The following is a 19,611-nucleotide window of genomic DNA, read 5'->3' on the forward strand; positions in this document are numbered from 1 at the left end:
GCTCGGTCCCAGCTCCTACCAACCTAGCAGTTCGAAAGCACGTCAAAAATGCAAGTAGGTAAATAGGAACCGCTACAGCGGGAAGGTAAACGGTGTTTCTGTGTGCTGCTCTGGTTCGTCAGAAGTGGCTTTGTCATGCTGGCCACATGACCTGGAAGCTATACGCCGGCTCCCTCAGCCAATAATGCGAGATGAGCGCGCAACCCCAGAGTCGGTCACGACTGGACCTAATGGTCAGGGGTCCCTTTAACTTTACCTTTATGGTTTACCTGGGTGCAGAATTTGGTTATTTTTTATTTTTTAGTGCAGAATATACACAGCCTGTAGCTCAAGAAGATATAAACCAAAAGGAAAATATAGGTAAATTAGATGCAAATAGAATTTGATGGAGTCATTGGCAAACCCAGCCACAAGATGAAGACTAGCATCTAGTGGGCAGGCTTTGGGTTGTGGTCTGCAGTGTAGCTACACAAGGCATATACGTAGGATTTTTTTTGCTGAGAAAGCTGGCTTGGCCCAGGAATGAGCTCCATTCCTAGCTGTTGGGTAAGTCTTCAATTAGACTAGGAGGGAGATGCCTGTATATTAACTGGACCCTCATTCTGAGGACTTTTGCTGCCTGCCCAGCTGCCAAATAAGGTTAGGCTTTTAAGTAAGATAATATACTGGGCAAGTTTCACATGGAAGGGGCAGGTTAGCAGCAATCTCTCCATGGCTGCATATATGGAATGAATGCATGCAATCTAACTTTTCAGTTCTCCACTTTTCTTTAACAGGTGATAGAAAATGACATCCCTCCAAGGCAAAGTCTGCCTTGATTAGATTGGGAGGACTTAGCCAATGCCTCTGAAAAAGCAAATCAAACAAGGACAACACAGACAAACTGGGCTCTGTATCCACTCACCCTCCACATTCTAAGCAACATCACCACAAATTTATTAAAGAGGGGTAGAGGAATGCTCATGAAAGGGTTGTGTCAGAGATCTGTCAACGCAGACACACATGCAATCTAGCCTTGACAATATGACACCGAGTCAAAGCCAAACAAGGCCATGCATGTGGCACCCAGCAGAAGAGTTTCCTCTGTGGGGTATTTAAATAAAAATGCCCATCATTCTGCTGTTTGAAAACATTAGTAGAACTGCTGTGATTGGCGACACAATGGGAACAGAGGTCACCATTGCTGGGAAGGAAGAAAGGAGGGTGCTCGTTTTCCCTTCCCACAAGTCGCAGTTCCGTTCTGTCTCCCCAAAGTCAGTGCTTCCAATCTCCTGAAGTAAAGTGGCACAACTGAGATGGGAGAGGGAAGAAATATAGGCAGAAATACGCTCAAAGATAAATAGAATACTTTACTGATACTTTAGAATACTTTACTGATACTGATAGAATACTTTGCTATATTGTTTTTAACACTCGATTGGGAGCCGCCCAGAGTGGCCGGTGGGACTCAGCCAGATGGGCGGGGTATAAATAAATTATTATTATTATTATTATTATTATTATTATTATTATTATTGAAAACCCTGAAGAATGGCAACTACTGATATCACAGACTGAACTTGGGTAAATTTAACTAGATTGATCGGGGGGTGGGGTGGTGAGTTGGGATTTTGCTTTTGTATATTTTTCTCTTTTTTAGTAATTGAAATACTTGGAAACCAATAAAATTATACTGATTTGTTTAAAAAAGATGAGGTAAATAACACTCATACATCATTGACTTCTGGCCCCACTTACCAATAAACATTGTGTATAACCCAGAGATGGAAATGGACAATAATTCAAACTTTATTGTGCCGACTTCTTTTGGTGAACTACGGTACACCTGCAACTTACGCTAGGGTTACATTCTGGGGATGGCGCCTAAAGCCAAAATTGTGTATAGTCAAAACACAATGGGTTCAATGGTGGGCGGGATTGCCAAAGTCTTTTTTCCTCAGGCACCCTCTCCCTTCCTACCCCCTTATTGATTAAAAAAACACACCCCTTTTTGTAATGTGCGTAAAGCTGAATGCACACAAGTTACCTTAGTTTTCCGTGTATCAAACGAGGCTTTATTCTTAGAAAATTATGTCCAGAATCGGGGGGGGGGGGAAGCGTCTTATAATCAGGGGTAGTGCATGGGGGGGGGAATGGGATTGGTTGATGCCGCGAGCCGGAGATTGTCAGCGGCTATTGGGCATGTTATTGGTGGCTGCCTCAAGGGCTGTTGTTGATTGGCTGTTGCTGTGGCAATTGGGCGGGCAATAGGCGGCTTCTGCCGGCGAGGGGACAGACGATAGCTGGCTTTTGCGATGTGTGTGAGTGGCAGCTTAGGTGAGGATGGCGAGTGATTTTTGGCAATCCCCTCATTTTCTTAATTTTGAGTCACCCCAAATAGTATACTGTCTTATAAAAGTATGGTAAATGTGTGTAAGTTCTGGGCTTGCTGTGTTGTGCAAGAGCAGTGAGTTTCATGTTTTTTGGTGCTGAGCTAGGCAAAATAATCAACAAAATGTGTTTTTTTTGGGGGGGGGGCGTGTTACGGTGTCTCTGCCCCATAACTGGCAGTTTTGCACAGCTAGACTTCTTGGCTTAAGAGATCTCACGAATGCCCTCTCCTTTCCCCTTACAGTATGCAATCTTATACAGCCTTTCAATGACAGTGTTCCAGATGTAACGAGAACTGACTATGCTGCTAATTTAGATTACTTGCACGCAGCCTGTTTTAACAAATGGGGGTTGAGTTACGTTACTTGTGCACCTTTCCCTGTGCAGTTCAGACAGTGTTCTTCTGCCTTAATAACCTGGGAGTTTTACTGAAAGGACCCTTATAACTAAGAGGCAAAACTCCTACCGAGACAAAACTGTCAAAAGATCACTGTTCTTCAGGCAGTCGTACAGATTATCCACAGTAGCCTCTAACGTCAGCAACGCTTCCATAACGTAGCCCTGGCAAAAAATGCAGAAAGATGGTTACTTAAGTATGAATGCTCAGCCCTCCTCAGCAGTATTCAATATGCCTGCCGTCTAATGTTTAGCATTCCTCATATAACGCTGTTAAAACACAATTATTCGACCTCTGGAACTAAACTCTGAAAAAGACGATTAATGCCTAGTTCTGGAGAGTTTGATGAACATAAATATTAGCTAATCATTTAATTCATTAAGCAAGCATGACTTCAGGTTCATTAATTCAGTTTCATTAATGTGTGAACAAAAGAAACTAAAAGTCGGTGCACGTGAAACTAAAAGTCCCGCTATCACTCCTTTGGTTAAAAAACTTATAGTAAGCACCTTCTCAGACCTTGAGCAACACTGGACAGATTGCACAGTACATGAGATGTCAGGAAAGATACAAGACCTGCAGTCTGTCCTACTTTGTTGTACAAGAGTGTTTTTCATTCTCTGTACTTTCCAAAAATAATTGAAGACATTTTTGTTTCAACAAATATTTCCACTTGGATAAAAAGGTCTCATGTTCATTTTTAAGCAGTGATTTTTTTAAAAAAATCATTAAAAACTATTTTTAGCTGTTTTATGATAGATTTGTAAATTACCTTGGCACCCATGTAAAAGGTGATTCATATTTTAGAAAATAATAATTGTCTCTCAATTTCCCTTTGAAGATTTTCATTTGTTGCTCCCAAATACTCAGCTCTGTGTTGCTGAACAGAGCTGTCAAATGGCAAGAATGCAATGTTGCCTGGAAATTTTTGGCCTTGTATGCATCTGCAGCTCTCAAGAGTTATAGATGTTAGCAACTGCTGTCAGATCATATGTGGGAAGCCATTATTTATCTCTTTTGTTTTAAGTAGAGGGCATTCCAAGGCAAGTCTTTTCCAGCTGCCCCTGCCCCTGCCCATGTCTAGTCTTGCTCCAGTTCTGAGAAACTGAACTCTGTGCACTGTGATGAAAAGGGTTTGCTACATGCCGCAACTGTGAAATAATGAATAAACTCAGTACTGCAAATTTCTTTTTTAAACTCTCCATGCAATGCCACCATCTCAGCAAATCAAAATCTAAACATTTTCTTCTCCACACATCACAACGATGTTTAATCAGGACTCGTACAAAATTTATTCAAGAAACAAATATGTGAGCAATAGGAATCTCTTTTAATGTCTCCAGTAGCTTTGCAACGTGTTAGCAAATTAAGTTCCAGTCGTTTCAAGCAAACACGGCATCATTTCAAAGCCCTGATAGCTCTAGAGCACGATACCATAAAAAAGCTCTCTCCCCAGCGGCCATCCACCTCACTGTATTTTTCATCTAATTCAGGAGAGGCAGTGGATGTGCTGGATTAGTGCCTGGGCATGGTAATGGATTGTATGAGAATTAATAAACTGAAACTCAACTCAGAAAAAAATTGAGGCAGTGGTGAGGGGTGGTTTGTTTGTTCTGGTGAATGGTGTTCAACCCGTTCTGAAGGGAGTTGCACTTTCTCTAAAGGACTGGTTTTAAATGGGGGGGGGGGGTATTGTTTGATGATTGTCCTTAGAAGCCAAAATGGCTGTCGCGGCTATACTTGGATGGAGATAGCCCGGGCACAATTACCCATGCTATGTTGACCTCAGGCCGAGATTCCTGCAGGATGTTGTGCATGAGGCCTTTGAAATTGGCCTGGAAACTGCAATTGGTCCAAAATAGGGCTACCAGACTGTTAACTGGGACTCAGCGATTTGATCATGTTTCTCCAGTGCTTTGTCAGCTATACAACCCCCTGGCTTCGCTAGGTAGGAACAGGAAATACTCCTATTCAAAATTCTGGAGAACCACCAGCAGGTCAGTTCAGACAAGACTGATTGTTTCACTCAGTATGAGGCAACTTCCTCTGTTCTTATGAATGCTGAAGCATATTGGTACCTGAATCTCCTCTCCATGTTCTCCTATAACTTCCACTAATCTTGAAAGAAGATCTGAAAGTGCATGTGCAGATAGAGGTTGCTTTAGAGCTCGAAATATCTGGAAAGAACGGCCAGCATAATGTCTCGAAGAACTGGAAAGGGCTGTTTGCAACGCAATTTCGCTAAGATGCTGCTCCAAATGAAAACCTAAAGTGGGGGGAAGAAAAGATTTCGTACTGTCAAATGGCAAACGACAAATAATGTGGGAGCTCACAAATTTTAATTTACAGTCATTAAAAATTATGGTCAGGCTAATATTGACTGGCTGCAGGTGTAAGCAGCAATAGCTTTAGGAAAAGAACTTGTGGTGATGATAATTAGGGCAAAGGGCTGAGGTCAGAAGCCCAGGCCAGGAGTTATTCCCTCCTGCCAATCCAGGTAAAATTCTTCCCCCCAAACACTATAATTAAAGGTACGAGCATAGGCACTCTTCAATTACTACTCATGGGGAGCAAAGATGGGGTTCTTGACATCTAGAGTGAAATGGCTAATATGAAAACATTTGCACCATCTAAAAATTCTAAAGATAAAGCAGACTGCATACAGAAGTTCCTAAGGCATCTCCAGGTTGGGCTGGGAAAATTCCCTTTCTGAAATCCGGGGGGGGGGGGTGTCACTGCCAGTCCTCTAGTGATCCTCCAAGTGTTGTTGGTCTGGGATGATGGAAATCCTACTCCAACAATACCTGGAGAGCGCAGGTTCCCCATCCTTGGTATAGGCCAGTGATGGGCAACCTTTTGAGCTTGATGCGTCAAAATTCGCTAAAAAACTGAGCATAACTCGGGTGGTGTGTCACTTCAAGAAAAAACACCATAATTTCACGATATTTATAGTTTAAATAACAAAAATGTATAATTGTAATATATAACTGTATTTAATAAACCAAAAACTAATTATTTAACCAAACCAAAAACCCCTTATTTTTCACAAAGTGCCCAGAGTTGTTGAGCTTTTTGGGTGGAGCTGCTGACCAAAGTTTTGGAGGTTTTTTGGGGGGTTGCAAAAGTTGCTTTGCTTTTTTTGGGGGGGGAGGGAAGAGAACAAAAATAAATGACGAATAATACCTTCGCTGGAACTAACACGCAGCACCGACATAGTCTGCCAAAGCACCAAAAACCCCAGCACAGAAAGGGTTAAAAACAATCTCTGGCTACCAGCAACAACAACAACAAAAAGGACCTGGGTTTTAACAGCGGAGACAACGGGTTTTAACAGCGGAGACAAGCTGTAGCGTGAGGAGGAGCAGGAGAACAAATGGGGGGGAAACAACAACAGCGTGAATGGGCCAGTGGGGCGCGTGCCAACAGTGAGGGCTCTGCATGTCACGTCTGACACGCGTGTCATAGGTTTGCCATCACTGGTATAGGCAATACTGAACTACACAACAGACCTGACTTGGTATAAGGCAGCCTATGCCCCTATTTTATGTGAATAAACACCTAAAATCAGACCATGAAAATTAATATAGGTACAGAAATTCTCCCCTGCACCCCTTTTTATTAAGACTACAAAAGACAGTTGCTTACAGGGATGATCTGAGAGAAAACAGTAGGAATTGTTCAGCAAAACAGCACCAGTTGAGGGTCACCAAACAACAACCACCACCACCAGTTGATTCAATACCTGATTTGGAATCTTTAAAGACAGAGACAACATGACGCAAGAAGTTGGTAAGCTGCTCTGCACTCTTTGTATTCTGGTTCTTGGGAGTGATGTCTTCGTGGCACCAAAGAGGACCAAATGCCCTGAAAAGAAGAAAACATACATGCATTTTCCTTTAGTATCCAGGTTTTTTTAAAAAAATGTATAATTAAGCTGCAGTGTTGCCTCCTCTTTCTCCTAAACTGAGAAAAAAGTGGACTCCATCCCATTCATTCCGATACACATTTCAGAAATGCAATTTATCCCATCCTTAAAAAGCAACCCATCTTTTTCTTTTTACTATAATCTATTTGAGATAATTGCAGAGCTTTAGTTTTCCATGGCAAGCTAAGTGCAAAGCAAAAGGAAATTTATTAAATGCGAATGCCAGGTAGGGCTGAACAGAACCTTCTCCCATTTCAAGTTTCGGCACAAAAGTAGTACTTTGGAGCGGTGGGGGCAATGCTCTGTGACATCTTCTCCCACTCACTTTGTCTGTGTGAGCCCAGAGGGCAGCTAGTTCTGCACGTTTTGTTTCTCTTAAACTGGGCCATCTTCTTCCTGGGAATACAGATCCCAGTCAATCAGGGAGCAGATGCCAAGTATGATGATGTCACTAAGGACAAATGAGCCAAATGGAAGTCAGGGCCATGTTTTCCTGCACTACTAAAGGGTTGCAGGGTTGGGGGTGGGCATGCACACCTGCTACCTGTGTCATTGCAGAAGTCATCGTACAAGAGGGGAAGGTGAAGTGCATCTCTGCAGCTGATACGGTCTTACCATACTGTAGCCATTTCATTGCCTGCTCTGGCTAGTGTTAGTTCAACCGGGCAAGTGCTTTTCCAACCTGCTGAGCTGCAGCAACTCCTTATCCCGCACCCTGTTGAGCTGTAGTTATCCGGGTGAATCCCACCATCAACCCCCTCCATTCCTAGCAGGGTAGCTGCTGACCCAGCACAGTGTGTGAATACTTTCACCCATGGCACTAAGAGCACCCAGAAAAATCACTGGAAGTGAGATCACCGCTAGCAAAACAGCATAAACAAGCACTTCCCATTTTGTCTCAAGTCATAGCACAAAGCAACTATAGATTAGTTCCTCTACTGTTGGAGGTTCTCGCTTCTCCCACCAAACCCTCAAGTTATTAAAGGATGTGGGTACATCTGGATGTGAAAGAGAAGACCGAATTTGGAAGTGAATACAATTATCGGTAGAAGCAAGTGGTCAAGAATTGCAGAAGTATTTCATCTTACTTGGCTTCCCTGCAGGATTTAAAATAGTCCCTAAGCCTCAAGTTATTGGCGTTTCTTCCTTCCCACCATATTAGACCCCAGTCCTTCTCCACTTGACTTCATTCTATCAGCTTCTGGTGTTCCAACATCACCCCAAACCCCAACCTTTTGTAATGAATCGTAGCATATATAATACATAAATAATGCCACCCATTTGCCTAAGATTCACAAGTGGCTATAAGAACCAAGCAGGAGGTGTTCAGATAATTTGCTGTGATTTTTATGCAATAGTGAGTGGCAACCGCTTACATTTGCACCTATGTTAATTTTACATGCGGTCTTGTTGGATCGAGTTAAGAAATCCCAGTCCTGCTATTTTCATTGTTAGGGTTTTCTGTGATTTTGACTGTTGGTTTCTCAAGTTAAGACTGAAACGGCGGTTGGTTTTAGCTCCCAAAGCAGAACAAAGCGCCACAGACTTGGCAGCTTTGGTAATTAATTGGAATATGACCCATCAGCCAAACAGGCTACATATTTCATTACAGTGGAACCTCGGTTTATGAACACCTCGGTTTATGAATTTTCGGTTCATGAACGCCGCGGACCCATCTGGAACGGATTAATTCATTTTCCATTACTTTCAATGGGAATGTTTGCTTCAGTTTATGAACGCTTCAGTTTATGAACAGACTTCCGGAACCAATTACACCCATGCTTCAGTTTATGAACGCTTCAGTTTAAGTACTCTGCGGACCCATCTGGAACGGATTAATCCACTTTCCATTACTTTCAATGGGAAAGTTTGCTTCAGTTTATGAACGCTTACTCCGCGGACAGTCTGGAACGGATTAATTCACTTTCCATTACTTTCAGTGGGAAAGTTCGCTTCAGTTTATGAACGCTTCAGTTTATGAACAGACTTCCGGAACCAATTGTGTTCATAAACCGAGGTACCACTGTATTATGGAAGCTGGTTCTTTCGCAGGTTCTTGTCTGTGTGAAATTTGCAACCGTTTTAAATATTATTATTTTCACAGAATTATCTACAAAGGTCAGGAAATGACTGGGAATGTGTTGTGACTGTATGTTTGCCAGAGACTTGCGCTGGAACGTACTCCTTCATCTGATTAAGATACAGACGCATTCTTCCAAAGGTATGCTGCAGCGGAACGCACGGCATCTTTGCTCTGATTTGATTACCTGGTAGTCAGGAACTCAATTAGCTTGTTTGCCTTTTCATCTGTCTCTACGGCTGGGTCCATGTCTTCTATCTCCTGGGTGATCTGAGGGAGGTTCCCACTGCTCCCTCCAAGGCTGATGCTGGAAGAGGTGGAGCTGGAGCTGAGTCCAGAGTCTGGCACGGGAGAAGACTGATACTCCCTCAGAAAGTCAAAGCCACCTAGCAGCAGTGGGGGGGAAAAGATAAACATGGAATGTGCAGCCAAGGTCAGAACTCCCCTCAAGAATCATCGCAGGGCAAGAAAGTCTTTGGTAATAGTTTTAGCTGCCCTGAACCCTCACAGAACTTGGGAGTAAATAACAGAAGAGACGGCTCGATCAAGTCTGTGACCAGGAGTTAGAAAACAGCTACATGTTACGTATCTTGTGGTTTTGAAATGGTCATGTTCCTTTCTAGAAGCTTGTCTACATATACCATTTTCATATTTAATAGTAATACTAATAATACTAATAACAACAATAATAATAATACTCCACCCATCTGACTGGGTTTCCCCAGCCACTCAGGACAGCTCCCAACAGACTATTAAAAATACGATAAAACATCAAGCATAAAAAACTTTCCTAAACAGGGCTGCCTTCAGATGTCTTCTAAAAGTTGAAGTTGTTTATTTCCTTGACATCTGATGGGAGGGCATTCCACAGGGCGGGCGCCACTATCGAGAAGGCCCTCACCTCACGCAGTGAGGGAACCGCCAGAAGGCCCTCGGAGCTGGACCTCAGTGTCCGGGCTGAATGATGGGGGTGGAGACACTCCTTCAGGTATACTGGGCTGAGGCCGTTTAGACCTTTAAAGGTCAGCACCAACATTTGAATTGTGCTCGGAAACGTACTGGGAGCCAATGTAGGTCTTTCAGGACTGGTGTTATATGGTCTTGGCTGCCACTCCCAGTCACCAGTCTAGTTGCCACATTCTGGATTAGTTGTAGTTTCCGGGTGACCTTCAAATGTAGCCCCACATAGAACGCATTGCAGTAGTCCAAGCGGGAGATAACCAGAGCATGCACGACTCTGGTAAGACAGTCTGAGGGCAGGTAGGGTCTCAGCCTGCATACCAGATGGAGCTGGTAGACAGCTGTCCTGGACACAGACTTGACATGCGCCTCCATGGACAGCTGTGAGTCCATTCATATAGGTTTTGTGTGAAATTCTTCCTCAAGCCACAATGGCTCAAGTTTGCAAATAAGTCATACCCAAATTGTAGCCACTGTGTTCATCTCTTGGTCCCCTTGCTGCTGCACTATGAATACCTAAGCCATGGTTTAGTTTGGCATTAAGTCTGATCCTGGGCTCACGCCTTGTCTTGCTTCAGACAAATCATGAGCTGTAGCCAAGTTTTGCTCTTGGCTTCCTACTCATCATTGTTTGTCTGGGGAAGGCAAACTACAACCCTGGCTTGGGAGGTACGCTTAGCCAGACTGTATCTTAGGTCTGGGTAGCTGAGCAGCAGGACCGTGGAAGGAGTTAACTGAGCACAATTTCTGCTGCTAAGTACCCACATAGTCCGCACTTAAAATGTGCTTGGCCGAAGGTTAAATGCACTGAGGCATCACTTGATGGAATTCTCCCCTTATTTCTTCCTCCCATTACACAAGTGTCAAAGCCCCAAACCCTGGTTCCAAAAAGGTTGAGCAAAAAAATGCAAGCTTTGGTCTCATAATCCAAGCATGCCTATGAATTTGATCCTGTTTACAATGAGAAAAGAGTCATAGGAAGAGCCTTCCTTAGCCATGTGTTACAGGCCACGGTGGAGAAAGGAGCACAGGCAAAAGTTTATACGGATGGATATTCAGAATAGGAGGAATCCGTGGGTGGAAACATCACACATCATGAAGGAGAAGCTGGAAGGACACAGCCTGCTCCTCCGGTGTCAATGCTAGATTTGGACCTTTCCTTCAAAAGGATTTCTAGCTGCTGACTACTGCTGACATATGCCACCCTTGGTCTGTAGTTCTTCGAAATTATACCTGAGCTATAGGTACAGTCTCTGTCATATCAGGACGCAAGGATTGATGTGGAATACATAAACAGCAGGAGGGAGGGAGGGAGGAGTATGTCCCTGCCTGTCCTTGGCAGGGTGTTAACTCATAGTTGCCCAGGGCCCTCCTGCATGCCAGCCAGGGAACCCTGGAAGCTGCATAGCAGAGAGAAGGGGGATGAGCACATTTGCCCCTTCCCTATGTACAGATTCACTGAGCCAATCAGGGCAGGTATGGGGAACCTTCGGCCCTCCAGACATTGCAGAAATACAACTACGATCAGCCCCAGCAAGCATGGCCAATGGCCAAAAGGAACTGCTCCCCAAGGAAAAGGAATGGTAAAATATAAAAATGTATTATTTGTCCACAACAGTGCTTGACAAACTGCCTTGAATGCTGCAAGTCGGAATCTTAGGTAGTGTTTGCCCACATTCTGTTTTTTGATAAAAAAAATCCCAGGAAGGCTATCAGTCTTCATTTGCTCTAGCTATGCACCGAAGCAACTGATTAGCAAAGGTGAGGAGATAAAAATGTCAAATTACAATTCCTCCTCTTTTTAGAGTTCACAAAGTTCAGTTCCTCTTGCATTCAACGAGCAGAGTTCACATGCCATTGATTTTTTTCAGAAGCATTTTTAAAATAACCGTTTGCAGACGAAAAACAATCCTGTGCGCTCCTTTCTCAATCCAAGCTCTCTTTCCCTTCCACTGCCCCAAGGTAGCTGTACTCATTTTGTCTGTATCATTTGACTGCATCTGTTTTCCTTTTTGAAAGTTCAATAAAAAAACTATTAATTAAAAAAAAGCAGATACATTTTTATTCATGCTCTCAAAGACAGTGAAGCATCACACTTGTTTGTTATTCCACACTGCATGTTGAGATACTGATCTGCCTGTTCTCTTCAGCGTGACTTTATCCGTTTTAGTTAAAAGAACCTCCGCTACGACTAGTGACAGGACAGTAATAAGGTCACAGATAAGCACCCAGTGAATGTATGTGTAGTCATTTTACCTTGTTATTCCTTCTAAAGGTAAGGGGCACATTAGGACACAGAAGCAATCCTTGGGCTCCTGTGCTTTCTCTTTCTTTTAATGAGAATTGGTGCCCAGGTGATTTGTCCACCGTAAAAAGAGACAGAAGGTCCGTATAGTTAAAGCTATGGTTTTCCCAGTAGTGATGTATGGAAGTGAGAGCTGGACCATAAAGAAGGCTGATCGCCAAAGAATTGATGCTTTTGAATTATGGTGCTGGAGGAGACTCTTGAGAGTCCCATGGACTGCAAGAAGATCAAACCTATCCATTCTGAAGGAAATAAGCCCCGAGTGCTCACTGGAAGCTGAGGCTACAATACTGAATACAATCCTGAAGCTGAGGCTCCAATACTTTGGCCACCTCATGAGAAGAGAAGACTCCCTGGAAAAGACCCTGATGTTGGGAAAGATTGAGGGCACAAGGAGAAGGGGACGACAGAGGACGAGATGGTTGGACAGTGTTCTCAAAGCTACGAACATGAGTTTAACCAAACTGAAGGAGGCAGGGCAAGACAGGAGTGCCTGGCATGCTATGGTCCATGGGGTCACGAAGAGTCGGACACGACTAAACAACAACAACAAAAAGAGACAGATTGAGTCGTGGAATTAGGTCCTACTTGTGTCATCTCTGAGACGTTGCTTAGAGGTTGCATGCCTTATGGAGTTTGGCATATGAACTTGAGGCTCACTCTTGAGCTCCACTTCTTGTTCAGAGGTTACACACATAGCGGAAGAAAGCATGAAGGCTCAAGGCTTTTTTTTTCTTTCTTACATTTTATGCACATGCGTGGACTTGCCCGTAGATGTGCAGACTCAAACAATCTAAAAGTCCCCTTGAGTGCAGTCTGGAGGAAACAACAGTCTCTCATAAGCTCCATTTATTTTAAGGCATTTAGACAGGACACTTACTCAGCAGATTACAACCATAAAAGAATATTCCATTATTTGTTCAACACCCAGTTTGGGATACACTGGTACAATAATGTCCTATACTGTACACAGTACAGTATAGGGCATTGTACCAGTGTAACCAAACTGAGTGTTGAACAAATGTATTGCTAGCACAGAAAGAGCACCAGAGGAGTAAACTAGGGACAAGTCAAAACAAAGCAGAGATATACTCTATCAATTGCTTGTTGTTACCTGTATAGAAATATTCAGGCAGATATGCTGATTGTACTGTGAGAGTCTTCGTTTCGTTCACCTCTCTGGTCTGGAGAAGCACTGAGGCAATGGCTTGAAAATTGCTGTTGCATGATAGAGCAATCAAAAGATGGAGAAGCAGCTTTTTACTATGCTCAAAGACTTCAGGGCGGTAATGGTCAAGGCCTAAGGGAAAGCAGTTAATGGCAATCACTGAATATAAAGTATAAACAAGTCAACAAGTTCCAGATATGGCAAGTGATCCACATGCCTTTAGTACAAAAACAGACAAAAATACAGAGTGTGCTTCCTCTTCAAATATCTTGTTTGAATTTAGTACCGATGAATTTAGTACCAGTGAAAGCTAGGCTTGCACCATTTAATCTGTTAGATAATCAATTAAAAAAAAAACTTTTTGACTGACTATAAGGCTGCCCTTGATTTCTCAAACAGAAGGTTTTAAATATGCACATACATTATTACAGCATGAGCTATTGGGAGCATTGGTTATTGAAGTCAGGTTATAGTAATTAACTTCAAAATCCTGGATGAGCCCACCCAAGAGGTTTCATGTAGACCAGGTTTCATGTAGACCAGGATACTCCAGATCTCTGTGTCTGGCCCACATCCGCCTCCCTAACCTCACCCCTAAGACAGATTGGGGGGCGGGGAGGGGGCGCGAGCAAGGAGAAGTGGGGGGGGGCCAAGCCCCACTGCACAAGTGGAAGGCCTTGTGCGGGGATTTATTTAATTATTTGATTCATATACTGCCATTCATCATAAGATCTCAGGGCAGTTCACAGTCCACCACTAGGACTCATCGGTCGAACTTCGCTGAGAGCCAGTTCAAAAATTTACATTCATACATTTTGTTACTTCTATGATGAACAAACTATCAAATCAGCTTCAGGGGTGGGGAGGAAACAACACTTCTCTCGAGTTTACCGTGTTAACTGCCGCTTTTCATAAAGTTATAGAGCAAAAAGTAGGAGGGAATAGAGTAGTTTGGGAAGAGCTTACAAAACCCCAAACAAGCATTTCTGGGATTAGCTTCTGATTAAAAACAAGAATGCTGAAACAAAAGCCTGCAAATGAATGAAGGTGGAGGGAGACAACGTAATATGGAGCTTCGTCTGCATTAGGAACTCAAATTCAACTTCAGTTCTTGCTTCTTACCTAAGAAGAGAGCGTGCAATAATAATGGGAGGTGGAGGGCCCAATCTTCCCTTACACTGTGATCTACGACCATCTCGGTCATGAAGATGACAGCAATATTGCACCTGAGAGGAAAAATAAGATGAAACCAGTTCAAAAGCTGCAAGGCGAATGAGGGGGAAATGGCAACAATCACACAATAGCTGATCAGAGAATACTGGGAGTTATCTGAGGTGCAATACAGTCACCTAAGCAATGGTGGATTAATTAAACACAATTAGCTTGGTTGCCCGTTCTATTGAGGCACTGAACATTAACACACAACTGTACTAATGAGGTGAAATAGTAGAGGCATATAGAAGAATGTTCTATAGAACCAATAGAGTGGTACCTTGGGTTACAAATGCTTTGGGTTACAAACGCTTCAGGTTACAGACTCCGCTAACCCGGAAGTACAGTCATACCTCGACATCCGAACGCTTCGACTTCTGAAGGTTTCGACTTCTGAAGTCGATAACCCCCGGAAGTCCTTTCGCCCCCGCACACGTTCTACACCTACGCAGAGCGGCGCGCACGGTCGGCGCGTGCGCCGTAGTGTGAAATTGTGCTTTGCGCATGCGCCGTAGCGGCGCTTCAAGAACCAAAAACCTCGACTTACGAAGACGGCCGCAGAACGGATCGTCTTCGTAAGTCGAGGTACCACTGTAGTACCTCAGGTTAAGAACTTTACTTCAGGATGAGAAAATAAATTGTGCGGCGGTGCGGCGGCAGCAGGAGGCCCCATTAACTAAAGTGGTGCTTCAGGTTAAGAACAGTTTCAGGTTAAGAACGGACCTCTGGAATGAATTAAGTTCTTAACCAGAGGTACCCCTGTATATAGAAGCGTTCAAGGTCACGACCTTTAAAGCCCTCAATAGCTTTGGCCATGCTGGATCCAAAGCCCTGCGGGCCCCTGACAACGCCCTATACAGCCTCAACAGTTAGCAAAATAATGAATGAAACCCTCCCCCTTTTCTGTCCTGGTTGTCTTGAGTGACAGGGCTTCAGATGTGGTGATGGAACCGCTGCTTCCTAGGCAAGTTTCAGATTGTTGTCAGTGCGTTAAGTTTCAGAATAAATATATCCATTTGCTTCAACTTTAAAACCACCCCTCGCTTAAGAGGCCACGATGGTTTACAATAACTGGTTAAAGCAATAAAAATATTATTAAACTACATAACCACCACAGTTGAAAGAATACCACTAATCAAACCAGATCAATGCAGCAGGCCGCATAATTATGCTTGGAAATGTACTGTGTGGATCTTTTAGGACTGGTGTTATATGGTCCCAGTAGCCACTCCCAGTCACCAGTCTAGCTTCCGCATTCAACATTCAGCTTCACTGCATGTTCACGAGTTCTAGGGTTATGTTATTCATGTTACCTTGGCATGTGAACTTTTGGGAGCATGTATTTCTTAAAGGCTCACCCTGACAACTAGCACGTGAAACCTTGCTTAGAAATGCCCGGGCTACAGTCCTCTGCCCTGCCATGACCCCGACCCACATCAGCTCTGGCGTAGGGGGGAGGCAAACAAGTTTCTGACACAATGTCAGAAGCTTTCTGCGTTAAAAAATGTAATTAATGTGATAACAAGTCACGATGTCTACATTTAGCCTCGAAATCAAAATGAAATTATGCCTGTCAGTGCGGATTATATAAGAAGGTAATTTCGATATAAGAAAAGCACACAGAATGTGACAGGAATGCATTAGGCTGGAGGGTGGGGGCGCGGGGAGTACAGACCCTGGTTTTGAAATCAGATTCTTCATCATCTGTCTGAATCTTAAAGCAGAATCACAAATTAATTCTCCCAGCACAATATTAATGCGCCTATTTCACTTTTGTTCGGAAAAGTGACACACCCCATGTCTCTTACAGCAGGATTAAGATGGTTTCTAATGCAGAGCATGTCAGAAATGTTTTTAGGACCATCAGGAGGCAGTGGGGGCAAACTGTTTTGTAAGACAGATAATGTTAACATCCACCTTACCTGTGAAGTGGCCCTCGTGGTGTAATAGTTTCTGGGAGGTAGTCAACAAGAGGTGCCCAGCACCCTCCATTAAATGGCATCGGCAAGGGCTGTGGCTGTTTGGTCTCCACGATATTCAATAGCCAACTTGTGTATGGAGACACAGGATCGTCTGCAGAGTAACGTATTATGATAACTTAATATGTAGGGAACCCGGTGTTGTTCCGACTTTGTATATTTCGGTGCAGACAATGCAAACCAAACACATGCCTTTGGCCTTTTATATTGAGATACAGTCATACCTTGGTTTTCAAACAGAATGCGTTCCAGAAGTCAGTTCAACTTCTGAAACGTTCCGAAACCAAGGCCCATCTTCAGATTGGCTGCAGGAGCGTCCTGCAGCCAATCGTAAGCCGCGGAAGCCACACCGGACGTTCGGCTTCCAAGGCAAAGTTCGCAAACCGGAACACCTACTTCCAGGTTTGCAATGTTTGAGTTCCGAGTTGTTCATGAACTAAGTTGTTCAAAATCCCAGGTATGACTGTATGATGGACAGCTCTGTATTGCTGGAGTATTTCAATTTTTGTTTGTTGCTTTGTCTTGCTTCCTTGTGCCCATAGTGTTTTCTGAAAACTGGTACACAGAAAGTGTTTACGGCTATGCCAAATCAATGGTGACGTTTAGCAAACCTTAACACAGATATGGCACAAGTAGTAAGAATGAAAATTACATTATACTACTTGAAGTACAATTCTTTTTGGCTTTTTTTTTTAAAGCAATGAAGGATCCTGATCACAGAGCTTCAACCACCCAAAGAACTACAAACTCTGCACAATCCTGCCAATTTTTTAAAAAAATTAGTCCCCTTGATTTCAGTGGGAGATATTTCAGCACATGCTTAATTATTCTGTTGAAACCAGGGGGACTTGAAGACCGCCTTGACTGGATCATGCCTATTACTATGACACCACTCACAAAAAGCAGTGTAAACAAATGTCAAGTCATACTTTTGTCATCATCGTAAGATCCTCCAGAGCTATTGCTGTATCTTGATTCCAATCGATTATGTGCTCTGATCACATTGCTGAACCTTGGAAAGAATGAAAGAACGTGTCAAAATCATTATCTGGGTTCAAGATGGATTATTTTGAAGGTTCTCAAAAGATCAAACCGACAACCAGCCTTGTCTGAATAACTGGCTTATTTGAAGGAACTTGGGTGGTAGCATTCTAGCAAAACCAGATTTTAAAACTGACAAATTAATGCAACAGAAAATTCTAAACCAGCCAAGTGTGTTAAATGATCTTTGAATAACTGTACCACTAAGACATTTTGCTGATACAGGACACATTACCAAAGAATTATGACAAATGTTTCTCTAATCTTCTGATTGGACTTCAGTAGTGGGATCAAAAAGAGAAACAGTCTAACATGTCACCCTGCTTTTGCACTCTTAAATAATTTCTAGCAAATTTTTGTGCGGAGCGCTTGGTACGTCTGTATTACACAATTTATTTATTCACACCTGAAGAAATGGGCAGGCAGATGCTGGATTAAAGAGAAATAAATGTTGTTCTGAATGTTTATGCCATGCTTTTGAAATTTCCAATTTAAACAATACTGCTACATACGTTTTTATAAGGAAAAGGAAGTGTGTGTTGTCCAGAAGAAAAATGATTTATTTGGCAGTTCTTTATGCAGTCTCTTCTGCTGATAACTCAATCTAGGTCAATCTATACATACTGTCTAAATTACACTTTTCTAATCACTGTGGTGTATGTAATGAAAAAATATTTTAGTCAACGAGCTGAAATCTTGTATTCAGAAGTAACACTGGGCTGAAGTTACCAAAACCATTTTAAATTTTTTTTCCATTTAACTTATGAGCAAAATTATTTCTGTCTTATTGTGTGGCCAATTTCATTGCCAGACAGATAGGCATCAGACCACCCAAATTTGGTATCAGAAGGAATTATATTTTAAATTTATGAATATGCAGATTGCATCAGTTGCTTGATGGACCTCAACAGATGTACTGTGAAATTCTCCAGCTGGATAATTCAGCCTTTCTGGTTCACGGAATTCATGTTTAAGAAACAGACAGACAGACAAACAGGTTTTGATTCAGCAGACTACAAACCTTTCATCTGTTTCTTTCACCATTCTGTTATCTTCAATGTCAGGAAAACTATCTTGGCCAGCTACTACCGTATTACTGCTTGAAGTGGTTCCTGTACATGTAAAGCCAACATATATTTACATATATATATATAAACCCACACAAAGTACTTACTCAAGTTTGAAAGATTCAAACAACCAAGCACTGGACAGCCTGGTGTAATACAGAAATCATAGGCTATGAATGCACACCATTAAGTCAGCTCCACACCACAATCATCAGCCTCTCAGAATATCCACACATATTACTTTGGTATCTGTGTTACAAGAAAACAGATACAACGAGGTGTTTTCTCTTTGCCCTCCCCACTTTCCATTCATTCCCTGTAATGAATGGGTTCTTAGAATGGGAGGTTAGGCTTAGTGTGCTCCCTGAGCCATTGGAATGGCAAGGTCATATAGGGGGGGGGTGCTTAGTTCCTTGAGCCCTGGGGGAAGCCATTCTTGAATGCCCCGGCTCTGTTTCTACTGGCCCTGGTGTTGTGGCATCAGCTTCAATGGGCTCCAATCTCCTAGCCTCAGGGTTCGTGGTCCCCCTATCACCAGCATCAAGCTCAAGAGTCAGGAACGTGGTATGGCTCCTTAGCCGGTGACACTGTAGCCTCCAACAGTGTCCTGATCGCTGGTGGATTATGGCATTATGGCAAATTGTCTTGCCGGTATTATACGGTACATTTCTTTGTTGATGAGATAAGGGGGGTCTGAGAAACGACAAGGGAGGGGTTGGGATGAAATTTATTGTAATGCTCTGTTCATGCTTCCTCCATTCACAATATCACGTTGCAATTTATTAGACAGGGGTGCTCAGTTCTTACCAGAAGCGGCTGCTGAGGCCTTGTTGCTGGCAGTGAAGCGATAGAACGGCGGATTGTCACAATGCTGAACTATGGGGTTCACTGGATCTGTTTGCTGAAGCTCAAACAGAAGTTCTTCCATTGTTTGAATAGTGTTGTTCCGACATAAATAGATGGCAACTTTTTTGATCTGAAGAAAAAGTAGTATTTAGCAGCCTCTATAAACTGTAACTTAGAAGTGCACATTTTAAGTATAATAGGCACACATGCATCATTTTAGCTTTGAAAGGATCTAAGATACACCCATCAGAACTACGCTGA

The 19,611-nt window shown here is 42.9% G+C and overlaps 1 protein-coding gene across 11 annotated transcripts in view; it reads right to left on the minus strand.

The window, feature by feature from the left end:
• FRY (FRY microtubule binding protein) overlaps nt 1-19,611 on the minus strand; it is a 194,850-nt gene that overhangs the window by 38,449 nt on the left and 136,790 nt on the right. For all 11 annotated transcript variants that reach the window (XM_060273790.1, XM_060273791.1, XM_060273792.1 and 8 more), the window contains 10 exons: nt 19,312-19,480; nt 18,459-18,549; nt 17,326-17,408; nt 16,340-16,490; nt 14,328-14,431; nt 13,152-13,337; nt 8,960-9,158; nt 6,510-6,631; nt 4,846-5,033; nt 2,837-2,931 (listed from right to left, as the gene is read on the minus strand). In XM_060273790.1, the coding sequence (XP_060129773.1) occupies nt 2,837-2,931; nt 4,846-5,033; nt 6,510-6,631; nt 8,960-9,158; nt 13,152-13,337; nt 14,328-14,431; nt 16,340-16,490; nt 17,326-17,408; nt 18,459-18,549; nt 19,312-19,480 (1,388 nt within the window). The remainder of the gene's footprint in view (nt 1-2,836; nt 2,932-4,845; nt 5,034-6,509; nt 6,632-8,959; nt 9,159-13,151; nt 13,338-14,327; nt 14,432-16,339; nt 16,491-17,325; nt 17,409-18,458; nt 18,550-19,311; nt 19,481-19,611) is intronic.

Source organism: Zootoca vivipara, chromosome 4 (genome assembly GCF_963506605.1).
Source record: "Zootoca vivipara chromosome 4, rZooViv1.1, whole genome shotgun sequence".
NCBI classification, from domain to species: domain Eukaryota; kingdom Metazoa; phylum Chordata; class Lepidosauria; order Squamata; family Lacertidae; genus Zootoca; species Zootoca vivipara.